The sequence below is a fragment of the Peromyscus maniculatus genome, chromosome 9 (assembly GCF_049852395.1).
Source record: "Peromyscus maniculatus bairdii isolate BWxNUB_F1_BW_parent chromosome 9, HU_Pman_BW_mat_3.1, whole genome shotgun sequence".
Taxonomy (NCBI): Eukaryota; Metazoa; Chordata; class Mammalia; order Rodentia; family Cricetidae; genus Peromyscus; species Peromyscus maniculatus.
This window is the reverse complement of record NC_134860.1, coordinates 63,136,332-63,153,533: the sequence shown is the minus strand read 5'-3', so window position 1 is coordinate 63,153,533 and position 17,202 is coordinate 63,136,332. Positions and strand designations below refer to the sequence as shown.

General features: G+C 41.9%; 2 protein-coding genes across 50 annotated transcripts in view; one reads left to right on the top strand and one right to left on the bottom strand.

Moving 5' to 3' along the window:
• Window positions 1-3,977, bottom strand: part of Ints9 (integrator complex subunit 9) — an 88,970-nt gene extending 84,993 nt beyond the window's left edge. Inside the window, exon 1 of one of the 3 annotated variants that reach the window (XM_076545195.1) lies at window positions 3,714-3,977. Coding sequence is in view for 1 of the 3 variants with exons in the window: in XM_006988790.4 (XP_006988852.2) it covers window positions 3,714-3,722 (9 nt within the window). In the remaining 2 variants the exon portion in view is untranslated. The remainder of the gene's footprint in view (window positions 1-3,713) is intronic. The other 2 variants (XM_006988790.4, XM_076545194.1) reach the window with 2 other exon arrangements.
• A 135-nt stretch (window positions 3,978-4,112) lies between these two features.
• Window positions 4,113-17,202, top strand: part of Hmbox1 (homeobox containing 1) — a 158,388-nt gene continuing 145,298 nt past the window's right edge. For 29 of the 47 annotated variants that reach the window (XR_013042490.1, XR_013042489.1, XR_013042488.1 and 26 more), the window contains exon 1: window positions 4,201-4,506. The gene's annotated coding sequence lies outside the window, so the exon portion shown is untranslated. The other 18 variants (XM_076545205.1, XM_042285025.2, XM_006988791.4 and 15 more) reach the window with 17 other exon arrangements.

Genomic DNA, 17,202 nt, shown 5'->3' with positions numbered 1-17,202 from the left:
CTGGGATTAAAGGCGTGCACCACCACCACCACCACCACCACCACCACCACCACCACCACCACCCGGCGAAACTCACATTTCTAATTTGTAAAATGGAATACTATCACCTAGATCAAAGTATGTAGTGCGCCAACACTTAGTTCACGGCCTGTCACACTGTACCTGTTCAGTAAAAGGCAGTAATTGGGGCTGGAGAGGAGGCTCAGGAGTTAAGAACACTTCTTACTCTTGCAGAGGACCTGGGCTCAGCTCCCAGAACCTATGAGGTGGTTCACAACCATATGTAGCCCCAGCTCCAGGGGATCCAGTGCCCTCTTCTGGCTTCTATGTGGAATGCATGCATCTGGTGAGCAGGTCTACAAGCAATATATCCCCCCCCCACAAAATAAAAATATTCTTTTTAAACAGTAGAAATTATTATTTTTACTCAGGTTATTGTTTATTATAATCTCAAATTCACCCTTTAATCTTTTCCCAACATTCCCACAGATGCTGACAGTCTTTGGGAAATTATTCACGTAGTAGTGAAGTCAAACTATGTGTTAAGTCTCTGGGAAAACAATGTCTACATTAGGGAGGACCAACAAAGAAATAACTGTAATTCCAACAAACAGGAGGTATGCCATGAAAACGAACACCAGGGTTGTCTAATTCAAGAAACCTTTGAAAAACTGTTATTCAAACAGTGTCCTGAAATATGTGAAGACATTAAATAAGAAAAGACAAAATAGGTAATTGAACATACTTATATTCTCAGAGACAAAAGAAAACAGTGAACTCAAAGAACTGGAAAACGACCTACATGATCTGAATAAAGACATCCACGGGAAAGGCTTGTTAGACTACATGTAGAGACATAAGCAGGACCATATTCTCCAGGTCAAGTCAACAAAGTTAAAGACTATAAGTTTTCCTGAAGGGCAAAAGAGGCCACTAAGGTGGTTCCTTTTTTTTTTTCTTCAAGACAGGGTTTCTCTGTGTAGCTTTGGTGCCTGTCCTGGATCTCAATCTGTAGCCCAGGCTGGCCTCGAACTCACAAAGATCCACCTGCCTCTGCCTCCCGAGTGCTGAGATTAAAGGTATGCGCCTTTGCTGCCCCAGCTAAGGTGGTTCTGAGGGAATTCTGCAATTGAAACACAATGTTGAGATTCCCCAGAAGAGAATATACTTGAGAGGTCAAGACTGAACCTAGGGTGGCTGTTTAGAAGGTGTTCTAGCTTGTTTTCCATCGCTGTGATAAAACACCATGACCAAGCTCAATGTAGTGGCATACACTAATTCTAGCACTTGGGAGGCAGAGGCAGGTGGATCTCTGTGAAACCAGACAGGTCTACAGAGAGTTCCAAGATAGCCGGAGGTACATAGTGAGACCCTGTCTCAAAACAAGACAAAACAAACACATAAACGCCAAACAAACTATAACAAACAAACAAACAAACAAAAACACCCACCATGCCAAAAGGAAGGAAAGGGTTTAGTCGCCTTATACATTCTGATCACAGGCCATCATGAAGGGAAGTCAGGGCAGGAAATCAAACAGGACCTTGGAGGCAGGAACTGAAACAGAGGCTATGGAGGAGCACTACTTACTAATTGCCCCCCATGGCTTGCTGAGCTTGCTTTCTCATCAGCTTTAGGATCATCTGCACAGGGATAATACCACAACTGGGCCCATCCACATCAGTCAGGAAAATGTTCTACAGACTTAATAGAGGTGTTCTCTCAATTGAGGTCCCTCTTCCCAGATTAAAAACAACAACAAACCAACCAGGACAGAAGGTCTTATTGATTCCAAGTGAAACAAGCCACGACAAAAGCAATCTTAGTAAGAAGACAGAAAAACAGATCCATTTAAGAAATTTTCGCCGGGCGGCGGCGGCCGCCTTTAATCCCAGCACTCAGGAGGCAGAGGCAGGCGGATCTCTGTGAGTTCGAGGCCAGCCTGGTCTACCAAGTGAGTTCCAGGAAAGGCGCAAAGCTATACAGAGAAACCCTGTCTTGAAAAAAACAAAACAAAAACAAAACAAAAAGAAAACAAAACAGAAATTTTCATTAATGGAAAAGAATCATATTGAGGGGAGAAAAATCAATGAGATGTGGCTATATCTCATGAAAGCCTCATCTCAAAAACAAATTTGTTCAATAACATGTATCTATTTTTTTTTTTTTTGAGACAGGGTTTCTCTGTGTAGCTTTGCGTGCTTCCTGGATCTCATCTGTAGACCCAGGCTGGTCTCGAACTCACAGAGATCCGTCTGGCTCTGCCTCCCAAGTGCTGGGATTAATGGTATGTGCCACAACTGCATGTTAATGTTTTCATTATCCCCATGCTGAAGATCAAACCCAATGCACTGTGCATTCTAGGCAAGCATGTAGCCCCCGACCTACACCTCTAGCCCCTATAATATAAAAAAACCACAGTCAACTCCACATTCCTAAAGCAGTGCACAGAGTTAAAACTTAAGGGCATGAGAAATTTATTAAAAGCCTTTGGTAGGCACAACACACAAGTTTAACATACCGAGAAACTATTTTGGATACCACATTGGTTTATGGACAGTAATTCTGCAGTAAAGATCACTTATCTTTTAACTATTAGGTTAGTTATGAGATCTACACTCGGTTTGAATTTGGAGAGAGAGGGTGTTAATTAGAACACTTCCTTTTCTTGGTGTCACCTTTTGATTCTGAAAGGAAAAGGCTAATTTTTCATCTGTTCCTTTCCCTTTTTAATCTTGTACATAAACCAAGCAAGAGGATTTTATAAATAAAGCAACAAATACATAAACTCTGATACCGTCATAAAAATTGTTCTGGAATAAACACTTGCACATCACTTCCTTCTTCAATAGAACCTACCAAACATGCTTCACTCTTCATTGAGGACATTTGTCTCCAATGTAGCAATTACGAAGGTTCTGCAGTAAGTTGGCAGTGACAGTGTGGGGGTCTAAGAGGTCGAGAGCAAGTATTTCACACCTGCTCTCAATTCTCCTTATCACTCCATCACTTATCCCATGACACTCGAATAAAACAACTTGTTAGAATGGCGTGCTCCGTAAGACGGCGCAAAGCAAAGATCTGAGAAGTCTGCATGTATGTCAAGTCTTTGAGCCTTGCCACACAGTGACTTCTCCAGGGAGCATTTCACCTCGAGCTGTTTATTTCACACAGGTCCTACACTGGAATGCTTCCCCACTGCTCTGGCTAAATCCTTCACGAGTACCCTCTAGCACCGCTTTCTCTTCATTCGAAAGGTAGTTGTTCGCAGTAACAGGACATTTAATGAGCACTGACCTTCTGTCTGGTAGCGCCCACTCTCTGTTCAGATCGAATTCGGCTTTGCAAGTGCTCATTACGTGGAAAGAGGCTGAGGACCTATTATAACTCTGAGGTGGGAGCTGAGAACCATGACCAAACCAAAGTGTTAGCGTCTATCCTTAGCTCGAGGGTGAAGAAATGTAACATTCAACTTCACGGTTGGCCAAAGGGACCTACCGAACAGTAATGAAGACATCCTGACAGGTGCAGGGGCTCTGGGGTGTATGCAAGAGGGGATTCAAATCTCAACTGCAAAATCTACCTTGCCACAGTCCACCTCACTTTAGTTTTCTATCTGCTGACCTATCTCCGCCACAAGTCGTGGTGGAGGCGACAGGTTCCAAAGGGATACAACAGTATCTTTGCCCTCCGACTTAGGAGCAGAAACTCACCAGTTTCATATCGGACTTTTGGTTGTTCAGTACCAGTCTCTTCACGTCTCAAAGCAAGAAAGCGTCTTCCGGTTCAACCTCCGTCGCCGAGAGCATCGCGGGACTTGGAGTTTTCCCTTCTCACGCACTTTACGGGAGCATCACGGGAAATGTAGTTTTACTGCAGGCATTATGGGAACTGTGGGCGTCTTTCCTTTTCCTCTCTTTTCTCTCTAAACGCCTCCTTCCGTCTGCTTAAATGCATCGCCGCCGCCAATTCATCCTTCCTTTCCATCCCAGAATGATATCATGACCCTCATCCCAGTCTGGAATCCATGGTATTCTGGGATATGTAGTCCGCACGGCTCCAGTTCCCGGCTCCCCTCCTCCCTGTGGGACGGCGTATGGGCGCAGTGCCTGATGGAACCTGTAGTTCCCTGGGGCCTCAGACCCTGAGCTCTGTGCTTTTCCTCTAGGGAGCCAGAAACTACAACTCCCAGGGATGCCCGGCGGCAGCAGGTGGGAGCGGGGCTGTTGCTATCAATATGGCGGTTGTCAGCCAGACAAAGACAGTCAGTCTGATGTGATTGAGACAAGGGAGGTTTTCAGGGGGAGACTGGGAGATAGGGGGCTCCCCTCCCCCCTCTGTTCTTCCTGCGCGGGCCTGGAGCCCTCCTCAGCCCCTCCCGCCGGGCGCCCCGCGGTGAAGATCCCCTCCCCCCCCTCCCGTCTTCCTCCTCCCTCCCTCAGCCTTGCTCTGGGACGCTGGGGAGGGGGCTGAGCCGGGTGCCGAGAACTCAGCCGGGTTTCCGAGGTGAGTGGGGTCGTTTGCGATCCGGACTGCCTTAAGTCTCTTTCCTCACTTCTTTCCTTACTTTAAGGGAGAAGAAAAAAATGTTTTGGAAGGGTTTTGGGGGGGAGAGAAAGTGAGTAGGCGCCACAGATGGGTCTCTGGAGTGGCCAGGCTGGGGGTGGGGGGGGAGCCCGGGAAGCGGGGGCTCCCGAGGGGGCGGCGGTGCGCCGGCTATGGGGTGGGGCAGTGTGTGAGGGGCGGGCGTAAAGAGGCGACGACGGTTCCCTAACTTCTCTCTGGTCTCCGAGACCGGCGGAAGGTTTGAATTCTGGAGGTGGGGTCTGCCTGCTTGCGAGTTTGAGAAACTGTGAGGCGGTTTCGAGGTGTGCTGGTTTGTTTGGGGAGTGTCTGGCAGTGTTTTAAACTGTGACGTGTACTTGGGTGCTGGGCTCGTCTTGAAGGAATGTCTGTAGATGGTAAGTTAGATAGCAGGAGTCGCAGATAAGCGGCCTGGGCTTGGGAAGCATGCGTGAGTCCCGGGCTGGACTTTTGCTCTGTGGACCTTGTGCAGGGTTTGGGGGCGTTCAGCTACTCCTAAGTGTCTGGTGGCCGGCTCACACTCTGTGCCCTGCTCTGGGCCAATATCCACCCCAAACTCCCGGCAGGAGGACTGTACAGATGATGTGATGTGGAGATGCATCTTTGCCTCCTCAAGTCGGCAGCTAAAGGTGGGAAAGGAAAAGTGTTTCTTAATATTTTATTCCGGAACCGTGTTTTGGTTACACTATTGGGGCTACTTTGAAAGGAGTCCTCCGCCCACTTTCACCCCGAAACAGTAAGTAAAGGTATCTTGTCATCTTCATGCTCAGTGGCTTGCCAATTATTTTAAAATTCGGGAACGTGGGGTTGGAAGTCTGGAGTGCTAAACGGCATACTCATCTCTGTCTACCAATGAGACAGAATGTCTGCTGTGTGCCCAGAGGTAGATAGGGCGACTTATTTTCGTAGTTGAAAAAACTGTTGGGAATGATTTTCGGGGAAGAGGCTTGGTGGTGCGCTGAAAGGCGCTGTATGTCTTTTTCTTCTACCCCACCCTGTTCCAGCTCACATTTGCTTGCAAACTGGTATGGAAGAGTGAGGAAGCAAGCATTGGGTGAGTGAAGCAAGGAATGCACTTAGCTATGTAAAGTTGAATGGTAAAAGTGATTGCTATTCTGTCTGAAGCTTTAGAAAAAGACCTCGTGTGTTATAGAGGGTACAGTCACGTGTTCCTTTTTCTGGGGACCTACAGATAATGGAAATCTTTGCCTTCTCCTTTCCTATCTTTTCTTCCCTTCCTTCCTCCTCCCCCTCCCTCCTTCCTTCCTTCCCTGGCACAGAACATTTCTCTTCCTGATGGACATAATACCTCCTGTGCTTTTTTTTTGCTTAGTTTGTGCTAATATGGGTTGTGCTTTTTGTGGTTTCACTATAAAATGCATCATTAAGTGAAAAGGACCCGAATTTGTTGTTATTTTGCATTTATGCCACAAGTAATTATCACATCAGGTTTGCGGTGTTTTGCATTAGACTTATTAAAATTGTACAACTAAGTTGCTAGATCTGGTTGAATTATGCTTATAAATCAAGTTTAGGGAATCTGATTTTATTTTTCAATTTTCAATTAGAGTTGGGATGAAACATCTCTTGTTTCTCACAGTCGTGAATATTTAATGACGTTACACCAGGAGAATTTAAGATCATGCATTTTGTACTCCCTCAGTCCAAAATACAACTTTTTCAATCACCCTCTGACAATTTTGTGGTATCACAGACTTTTAAATAGCCCAAACAGTAATTGGCATCATTTCTATTTCGACTTGAGAATTTAACATATTTATATATTTGGTCAACATGTATCAGTTCTTGAATACATCAGGAAGGGGCTTTTAGATTCCATAGCATCTGAAAGTCACATGGATACACCGGGATTTTATGGTAGTTTAGCTTTTGGTTTGAAATTTTTGCTGTTGATCATTCATACAGATAAGGGGACTGTTAGCATGAAGTTGAGCATTACGTATTTAAATTGACCTGAATAGAATTTCATATACAGAATGTGCTGTTCCAAGCTGAGCCTGGTTTGTTGAAGACCAGGATTTTCAGAATTACTTGTTTTAAGCTTTATCTTAACCCAAAACATTAATTTTCAAACTCTGGGAGAAAATTCCATGTAACAATATTGCTTACTTGTGTTTTTCTGAAATGCATTGTAATAATCATGGAATTCTTAACTGTTTAATAATCATTTTAGACATGACAAACTGAAACTCTCCAGTCTAGAAAAATGAGTGTTTTTTCATCTACTCTTCCTCAAATCTTTTTGTTTATTTTCACCAATGGAAATGTGAAGTTATTTATGGGAAAAGCATTTGTTAAACTTTTTCTGACTAGCAGTCTGGTTAAAAAATGGCTCCATGTACACCAAATATTCCTTGTATTCATTGGGCTGATTCTGTTGCATTTTGAGCACTGGGGCATTAAAATGATGTAAAGCCTTTACTGCAGGCTAACGCATAAAACATTCTCAGCATGTGGAAGTCATATGGTTTACGAAAAAGAGTAGAGAACCAGGGCATTGGTGCCTGTTCAGCTTAAAATTTCATCCTGTAACTGTAAAGACATATTTATTTTAATATGATCATTTCTAAAATATGTGGCCTTTATTACGGGAAGTTGAAAATGCAAGCTGTTTTTTAACCAATCTGCTGCTAGTTCTGTGCAAAGCATATACGGAACACTGTTTTAGTTAGGAAAATGCATTAAGGAAAGGAACCCTTAGCAATGTGTTGAATGCTTTTCCAGAGGCTTTATTTGCACTGCTGGGTGCATTTCATCTTCTAGCCCAAGTAGAAACCTAATATCTCTATTTTTCTAAGTTATAACACACATTGTAACAAAGATCTCATTCTTCTATTCTGGCAATTTTTACTAAGTGTTGGTGGGTATTCTTGCTTGCTTCATTGTATCTTGTATATTAATTTGTTCTTTTTGAGTCTTCCTGAATGTCATATTAGTTCTATCTGTAGTTTCAAAGTTCGTTTGGCTACCTTGTTTCTATCAAAAGCAGGTTTACAGTTGGGTTCATCTATTGCAGCTTTTCTGTTTTTCGTATTCTGTTCTTTAAACTTGGGTTATTTCTCTTGGAAATTACAAATTTATCATAGCATGTTAATTTTCATAACTAGAAGTTGGTGTACTTCTCAACTCTATAAAATGATGAACATTTATAGATCAGTCTTAAAAGCACCTGGTAAAAATGTGCTGGGTTTCGTTTGTTTGTTCCTGCTTTATGTAGGTATTTTGGTTTCCAGAATCTTAATATTCTGTTCTTCGGCTAGATTTTTCTGTTAACCATGGATTTTTCTTCTTTTCAATTTAGTACAACTTTATACTGTTATGGATAAAAAGCATAGCATATTCGTATCATATATGAATATGTTATATGTGCATATCCATATATGCAGTCAAATTTATATGATGTGTGTGTGTGTGTGTGTATCATACCTACAACCATGAAAACAAATCTGACCTACAAAAGAGACCAAAGAGTAACCACCGTTCATACTGTCCACATTATAGAAACTTTGGCCGTTTCCTTATCATTGTAAACCATCATTTTAACAGATTCTGCCAAAATATAGTTCTCTCAAATGTCAGCCTGTCAGACTGACATTTTTCTCCAGCTAGTACTAAATAATTAGTGTGTGACTCAGATTCCTAGACACAGCTGTGCCCAAGATGGCCTTCACTCAGACTGAGAACCCATCCATCATAGGTGCAGAGTAGAGACTCTCTCAGTGATTATCTGATGTAAAACTTGTAGGTTTTAGTTACTCACTGTTTGTGGACTCTTCTGATGTAGGGATGCTTTATGGGTTTATTTTAAAAAAATATTTGTGAACAAAAGATAAAAAATTGTAATTTAAGTGATTTATGAAGAAGTGGGTTAGCTTTGTTGTTATGGGCTTTAAAAAAATTTTTTTTTCCTATTAAGACAGGTGCACAAAAGGATAAAGTGTTTGTTGAAGAAAAAAAAAAAAAAAAGGTGCACCTGACTCTTTTTTAGTGATAAAATGATTCTAGTCCATTCTGAGGCCATTTAGATTTTCATTAGGCTGTTGATTATGATTAAAATATTAACTGGACATATGTCCTGGCTGGGTTTTTTGTCACTGTGACAGAGGTTGTGGTTATATGGGAAGAGGAACCTCAATTGAGAAAATACCTCAATCATATTGCCTGCAGGGCATTTTCTTGACTACTAATTGATAAGAGGAGGGTCCAGTTTACTATGTGGGTAATTCCATCTCTGGACAGGTAGTCCTCCAAAGTCTAGAAAGCATACTAAGCAAGCCATGAGGAGCAAGCCAGCAATCAGGCCCCTCTATGGTCTTAGCTTAGTTTTCTACCTCCAGCTTCCTGTTCTACTTGTGTGCCTACCTTAGTTTCCCTGAATGACGGACTGTGATGAGGGAATGTAAGCCAAAGAAACCCTTTCTTCCCCAAGTTGCTTTTAGTCATGGTGTCTTTATCACAGCAAACTAAGGCAATATACTTGGTAGTTCTGCCCATCTTTTGTACAGAGACCCATAGGTGATGTATTAGAAACATGAATGAATTTTGTGTTTAAGGAGCAGTATGGAGGTGCAAAGGAAGAGTGACTTTAATGAATATATGTGGTGGTATTGTGTTCCCCAAAATATTGTGCACCCTAATAAACTTATCTGGGGTCAGAGACAGAACAGCCACTAGATACAAAGGCTAGAAAATGGTGGTACTCACACCTTTAATCCTAGCATTCCAGAGGCAGAAATCCATGTGTTCAAGGATCCAGCCAGGCATGGTGACTCACGCTTTTAATCCCAGAAAGCAAGCCTTTAATCCCAGGGAGTGGTGGTAGAAAGCAAAAAGGTATATAAGGCGTGAGGACCAGAAACTAGAAGCATTTGGCTGGTTAAGCTTTTAGGTTTTGAGCAGCACAGTTTAGCTGAGAGCCATTCGGATATGAGAACACAGGCTTCCAGTCTGAGGAAACAAGATCAGCTGAGAAGTTGGCCAGGTGAGGTTAGCTGTGGCTTGTTCTGTCTCTCTGATCTTCCAGCATTCACCCCAATAACTGGCCTCAGGTTTGATTTTATTAATAAGAACTTTTAAGATTCATGCTACAAATATAGTCACATATTTTGTGACTTTATTTTATTTTAAACTTTATTTAAAACTTTTTGTTTTATTTATTTATTATGTGTAAATAAAGACACCTGCCACGGTGCACACATGGATTTTCGAAGACAGCTCACAGGAGTTGGTTCTCTCTTCTTCCAGCATGTGGGTCTTGGGGATTGAACTCAGGTCCTTGGGCTTGCTAGCAGGCGTCTTTACTTGCTGGCCCAAGATTCAGTTTTTATATAGGGAAAAGTCAGATGTTTGTGGGTTCTGCTGAAATGAGGATGACGTAATACTGAAATTTCCTGCCTCGTGATTTTGATAAGGAGTAGTAATAGTGTTAAGTCCTGAAGCTCTTGGCCTGGCTGGTCAAGCCTTGCAGTCCTGCGATGGAGTTGATCTTGCTGTCTGTGTAAACTTCCTTTCGTTTTCTTGCTGTTCTCTTAATTCATTGTTTCTGACTCATTACATCAGTCTCTTAACTAATCTTGTTGCATGCAGTCATTTTTTCATTAGTCATTCTACACTGGTACCTGAGGGATCTTGCCAAAGTAAAATGTGAATTTGATTGTCAGCCATACTTTTCCTGTAATCCTTCAGTGGCTCTGCAGCCTTTCAAGTCATTCCACCGGTGTCAAAAACAGCTTTCGCCACTGTGTAACCTTGAGCAAGTGTTTTCAATGTCTGTATCTCAGTTTCCTCATCTGTAGAATGGGGATGAGAAGAGGACCTCCTTTGTAGGATTACCTCGCATGAGCCCTTAGCGTGTTTTTGCTATGTTGTGTCATTCACAAAAGTGCTGCAAAACTAGAAGAGGATGCTGTACCCTTCATTCAGCTTCCCTGTTGGTTATGCCATACATAACTTTAGTATGGTACAGAAAGAGGGGATATAATTTAGCGGTATGGTGCTTGCCTAACATGTGCAAGGCCCTGACATCAACAAACACTAAAAGCAAACAACAAAACAGAGAACCCAAACCTACAGCTGACATTGTACTATGTGTGTGTATACTTCTGTGCCATTTCACCATGTTCAGTTCATATAACCACCACCAAAACTTAGGCACGGAAGTAATCCATCACCACACATGAGGAATACGTATCCTCTTTGTTCGGGTCTGTTCTATGGTCTAACTGCCCAGAAAGACTGTGTTAGTTGCTTTTCTGTTGCTGAGATAAGACACCATAGCCAAGGCAACTCACAGAAAGAAGAATTTATTTGGGTTTACGGTTCCAGAGGCATAAGAGTCCATCATGGCGGGAGGCATGCCTGCAGGATGGCTGCTGGAATAGGATGCTGAGAGCTCACATCCTTTCCCATACGCACAAAGCAGAGAGCAAAGTGGAAATGGCTGAAGTTTTTAAACTCTCAAAGCCCACCTCTAGAGGCATACTTCTTCCAGCAAGAACACACCCCTAAATCTCCCCAAACAGCACCATTAACTGGTAATAAGTGTTCACATACACGAGCCCGAGGGGGACGTTTTCTTTTAAACCACCACAAGTATCGATTGTTGAGCCAAGAATTTTACTCTTTTGACTCTGTAGAATTTCAGAAATTCTTTGGTACAGATAGAAAGTTTTATGAAAAATCCCAATTAAGTTTTCTTGTTACAAGAATTGGAGCTGGGTGGTGGTGGTGCATATCTTTAATCCCAGCACTTGGGAGGCAGAGCATGTGGATCTCTGAGTGCAAGGCCAGCCTGGTCTACGCAGAGACAGGGCTACTCTGTCTCAGAAAAACAAAAACAAACAAGAAGTTGAAAACAATAACACACCACAGAACAAACCCTAGGACATAATACCAGCAGTCAGGAAGGTCAGGAGTTCAGGGTCATCTTCCTTAACATAGTGAGTTTGGCCGGGCGGTGGTGGCGCACGCCTTTAATCCCAGCACTCGGGAGGCAGAGGCAGGCGGATCTTTGTGAGTTCGAGGCCAGCCTGGGCTACCAAGTGAGTTCCAGGAAAGGCGCAAAGCTACACAGAGAAACCCTGTCTCGAAAAACCAAAAAAAAAAAAAAAAAAACAAAAAACATAGTGAGTTTGAGGCCAGCTGGGCTACAAGAGGCCCTGGCTCACAAAGCCAAAACAACAACAAAACATGAATAAGCTTTGCTTAAATAAGGAATTATGGTATTAGTACCCATTAAACTTTGCTAGTGAAATTTAACAATGCTAGTGAGGTTTTCTGTAAATGTGTAAAGTTGAGGTGAATCCCTCCCTTTCCTCCTCCCTCTCTTACCTCTTTTGAAACAGGGCTTTGTTCTGTAGCCCAGATTGACTTGAACTCTTTTTGATTCTCTTTCCTCGCCTTCTGTCTGCTGGGATTAGAGGTGCTTGTCACTACACCCAGCAGATACATTTCTCACCAAAGCAGAATGGTGCCAGCTTCTGTGGTAGGTGACCAAAGTCACGCCTAAGGTCAGTATCATATTGGTCTTGGTTGGTGTTAGTGCTGACTTGCCAGATGGATTGGAGCTCATGGCAGTCTTATTTTGGACTAAGAAAGAAACTAGCTTCAAAGAAAGTACTTTTGAAATTATTTCTGGAGAAATAAATGAGAGATTTAAAGAATAAGAGAGGGAGAGATTTAGGTACTGTTACCTTTAATTTGGGTAACAGAAAGTTATGGGGCTGCTTATCTTTAGCTGTGTGATAGAGAATTTTTAAATGTCACAGCTCTGTGGTATTAACACAAGATCATGTGATTTTGTCTTTGAAATTTGAGGTATTTTTAATTGTCAGCATTGATAATTTGCTTTGGAAAAACACTAAAAAATGAACTTGAAGTTGTTTCATTGGCAGGAATAAGATAAGTATCAGTGGAGCTTCCTGGTAAGCCAAGTTCATCCGTTCAGGGCTTTTGGCTACCCGTGGTTTCAGTTGCTTCCTGGTACATTTCTTTTTCATTGTATTTATCTGGTTTCAGCATTCCTTTTCTTGGTGTATACACTAAAATAAATAATGTTTTAATTAGAACTTATTTAGCCTCAAAGAGAAATTGTAGGGGTACAGCCATTTGGGACCGATGAAACCAGATTTATCTATGTGTGTGTGTGTGTGTTGTGTGTGTGTGTGTGTGTGTGTGTGTGTGTGTGTGTGTGTGTATACACGCATGCACTTACATATACACTTCCCACGTGCATGGGTAGAGGTCAGAGGAAACTAGCACTTACATAAAGAGCACTGTTAGGAATCTTGGAAGCTAGTCTCTAGTCCTAGTCTGGAGTATGTGGTCTCTTGTCTCAGCTATATTATACATGTCTGCTTTCTCTTTCTCACTTCCCCCTCTACTCTGCCTTGCTGAGGTCTGTCGCCCCCTTCCCCCATTTACACTGACTTGTAGATGGGTGCGGTATATCATGGTGCTGTTAGAACTGCTGCTTCTGCTGAAGCTTACCTCTCAGTGGTGATAGTGTTTCTTTTAGTTCTATAACCAGAGAGAAATCTGAATGCACTGGCAATGACTTCCATGTCTGTCCCTATACCATGAGGTAAGAGAGCAAGTGCAATACAAGAGGGAATTGTCTATAAAGTGAGGACTTGGATGCTGTGTGCATGGGGTTCCTTGAAGGGAATGAACAGGGCATTCAAAAACACCGAGTCTGGGAGTGTGTGCTGAGCTCCTCGGTGATACAGAAATGAGTTCAAGGGTCAATTTGTAAGAAATGGCAAAAGACCCACACTATAATTTAGTATTGGGTTTTTTTAATCCTAGTCACCTCAGACAAGCCAGAGAGATGGTAGAATAGCACTGTGGAAGTAAGCTTTAATTCAAGCAGCTCTTCCTTTGCTATTTCTCATCAAGTCCAAAGGGAATGAGGGATGTTAGGTGATTTCCTAACTAATATAGCAACTAGAGCCTATCTCATACTTTTACCTTCTAGTATGGCAACCATTTCCTTATAAAATCCCTTTTGAGTCTGGAGAGATAGCTCAGGTGTTAAAAGCACTGGCTGTTCTTCCAGAGGAGCTGGATTCAATTCCCAGCATCTACATGGGAGTTCACAATTGTCTGTAACTCCAGTCTCAGACGATCTGACACCTTCTTTTGGCCTCCTTAGGTACTGCACATATGTGGTGCAGACATATATCAGGCAAAGCATTCATACACATAAAATAAAATAAACTATTTAAAAATGAGCACTGGCTGCTCATTAGAGAACCCGGGTTCAGTTCCCAGCACCCACATGGCTCACCATCTGTAACTCCGGTCTCAGGATCTGATGCCCTTTTCTAGCTTCCGTAGATACTGCATGCATTTGATGCATAGACATACATGCAGGCAAAACACCTATATGCATAAAATAAAAATAAAGGGGAAAGATGAGCTTTTATGGTAGATCAAAACAAAACTAGTACATTTGTGTCTTCTATTTGAGGAGCAATCAACAAGACTTGAGCTAGTAAATACACCATATAGACCTTGTGCTGCAGAGATCAGCGGTGGAAGAATTGGCATGTTTGTTCAGCCCAGTATTCGTCAACCTGACGTTACATTTAACAGAGAATCGTAATGCCTAGGAAAGGAGCTAGAGCTTTTTAAAGTTCCTCTGTCAATATTGTTGCTAATATGAATTTCAACACTGAAAACTCTAAAGCTAAGTTTAGATTATTACAAATCAGCCTGAGAATTTTAGACACAAACAGAAATCAAGCATAGTCAGCTAAGAGTCTAGAAGAACTCAGTCCAATTACAAAGGAAAAGAGCTAAAGCAATTGGGAGTCAAAGTGATGTAAGCACATGGACAGCACCAAAGGAAGCAGACCTCAGCTTTTTTTGCAGAAAAATTGTCCAGAAAGAGTATTAAAGTGCTATTTGCCTGAGTGCTACCTCCAGTTTTTTAGAATCTGGGATGGGCTCAGGAATGTGCTTCTTGTGTAAACATACTAGATAATTCTAATTGATATAGGACACTCCTCCATAAACACACTAAATAATTCTAATTGATATAGTACATTTGGAAAATGCAGACAGTGTAATGCTTAGATATGAGGTAGTCATTAAGATCTGTAGTATATTAAAATGTCTCCTCCTGATATGTTCTTGCCCTGTTCTAAATAATGCGTGTCATCTTCTCTAGTTGCCTATGCTCTTAAGTTCTGACGTGAAGAAGGCTTTGAGTGAGCATGCTTATTTTTCTAGATATTACCCTTAACAGTATTATGCCCCAGGCAGTTATTCTTCAATGGCTACTTCATCAGCTCTTTTTCTTAAGTGCGGGTATGTACGTACATGTCCGTGTGTGTGTGTGTGTGTGTGTGTGTGTGTGTGTGTGTGTGTGTGTGTGTAAAACCTTTAGAATATCGAACATCTTGAAATTTTACCCTCAAAAATTAATTCCTTAGCCCACCCCCCTTAAGGTATATCAGTGTTCTTCTCAGAGTCCTGATTATTTCTAGACCATTGAGCTGCAAAGAAACATGAACTTCAGAACTGGATTGTTCTAATACCCCTCTGATCTTTACAACTTACTCTTTTTTCTTTTTGGTTTTTTGAGACAGGGTTTCTCTGTGTAGCTTTGGAGCCTATCCTGGAACTCACTCTGTAGCCCACGCTGGCCTTGAACTCACAGAGATCTGCCTGGCTCTGCCTCCCTAGTGCTGGGATTAAAGAAGTGCGCTACCACCGCCCGGCCACAACTTTCTTTGTATAGACTTCATGTGTTTCAATATCTCCATTGCTAAGCTAGGGGTAAATAACAGTATCTCTTTGGGGCTAGTGAGATGGCTCAGAGAGTAAAGGTGCTTGCCTCCAAGGCTGACATGAGTTTGGTCTCCAGGACCCACATGGTGAAAAGAGAGAACCAACTTCTGAAAGTTGTCATTTAACCTCCACATGTGTGTTATGGCACATGTGTGCATGTGTGTGTACACACACCTGTAAAATAAACAAGTAAATGCACTTAAAACAATGTCAACATAATAGAATTCTTGGGCTTCTGAAAACATTTGTACTGTGCTTATGATAGTGATTGGCACAAACAACGCTTCATTATTAGTGGTTCTGTGCTTCTCTTTCCAGGATCTGCATGCCCTCCTTAAACCTTAGATTCTTCTGTGGTACACACAATACCTCTCTAGCTAATATTTTTTCATTGTGTGTGTAGTCTCATCTCAGTTTTCTTTAAGTAGGACTTACTTACATTTCACATAAATAAATGCCTATAGAGATCATTGCAGCATAAATCTGGCCTTCCTGCCTCTTCCCTACTCTGTTCCATAAAATGCATGATTTTCATCAGACTATTGATAGCCATGTAAGTATGGACTCTACCTAAGTTGACGATGTACTATTTGATCGTTTTTTTTATCCCTTTGCTCTTTAAAGCTTCTAATATTTCCTTCCCCGCCTTGAATAGAATCTTACTCTCTAATCCCTAAAGGTGTTTTCTGTGTTACATTTAGGTGAGTTATCCCTCCTTCCATGTTTCCAACATTTCCCCTCTTAGTATTTGCCATGTTACTTAGTTTACAGGTTTCCATATCCTTGCCTTACCAGTTAGGATCTTCTTTAATAAACCCAGTTAAATCCTTCCTCCTGAGGAGACATTTTCCAGTGGATCTTGACACACTCATACTAATCCGTGTACTTCTGAGCCCTGCTTGCAGACTTACACCTCTAACTTTGTGTATTCACTTTAAGGCCTGTTGCATTTGCAGTGGTTTGGTCTTCGTTCCTGGTCTGGCTGGTTCCCTATCCGAGGGCTGGGGTTCTGATTTTCCTGTGGACGGAGGGAACCTTCTGTACTCTTTGCTTTTCCACTCATTTGTGTCAGCTCTCAGTTGTCCAGTCACTGTGGGATATGTTACTGTGTGTCCTCACTTAAAGACTGACTTCAGCTGCGTTTTTACATTTTTAATTTTTTGTACATCATGAATAAATCAACAGTCACTTTGACCACTCACTCGCTAGTAAGCATTAAGACTTCTGGAATTTACAGTAGTGTTAGCCTCTTTTGTATGGTGCTGTGGACCTGCAGTGGACTTACCTGGGAATGAGACTTAGTAGGCCAGGAATGATAGCACTTATGTTGGTTGTCCTTGCCTGCTTCTCCTCCCTGCTGGGAAGTGTTTCTTCTGTTTCCTTTTATCCCTTTGTTCTTTCAACCTTTGCTCCCTGGGCTGACCTAGTTGGTCATCCTGTGCCTCTGTTGTTATATCAGAAAAAGATAGGGAAAAGTTGAGAATCACTGAAAATCAAGTTAAGCTATCTTTCTTGGCAGTTTACATGTTGAATGATTGTGTTTTTGCTTCCTGAGAAGTGTACAAAAGTTGTCTTCAATGACTTCATTTGAACAAAGAGTAGTCAGGTAATGAAAACAGTTAATACAGAAAAAAAATCATTAAAAAGTGATTCCCTAAATATTTCATTTTAATCAAAATATATGGCTGTTTGTTCACATTAGCTGATACAGAGCTATAATACAAGAAATCCATAGGAGTCTGCTTAAGGAGTATTAGGGAAATTTATTAGGATAAATTGAGGAAATACAACGAATACAGAACG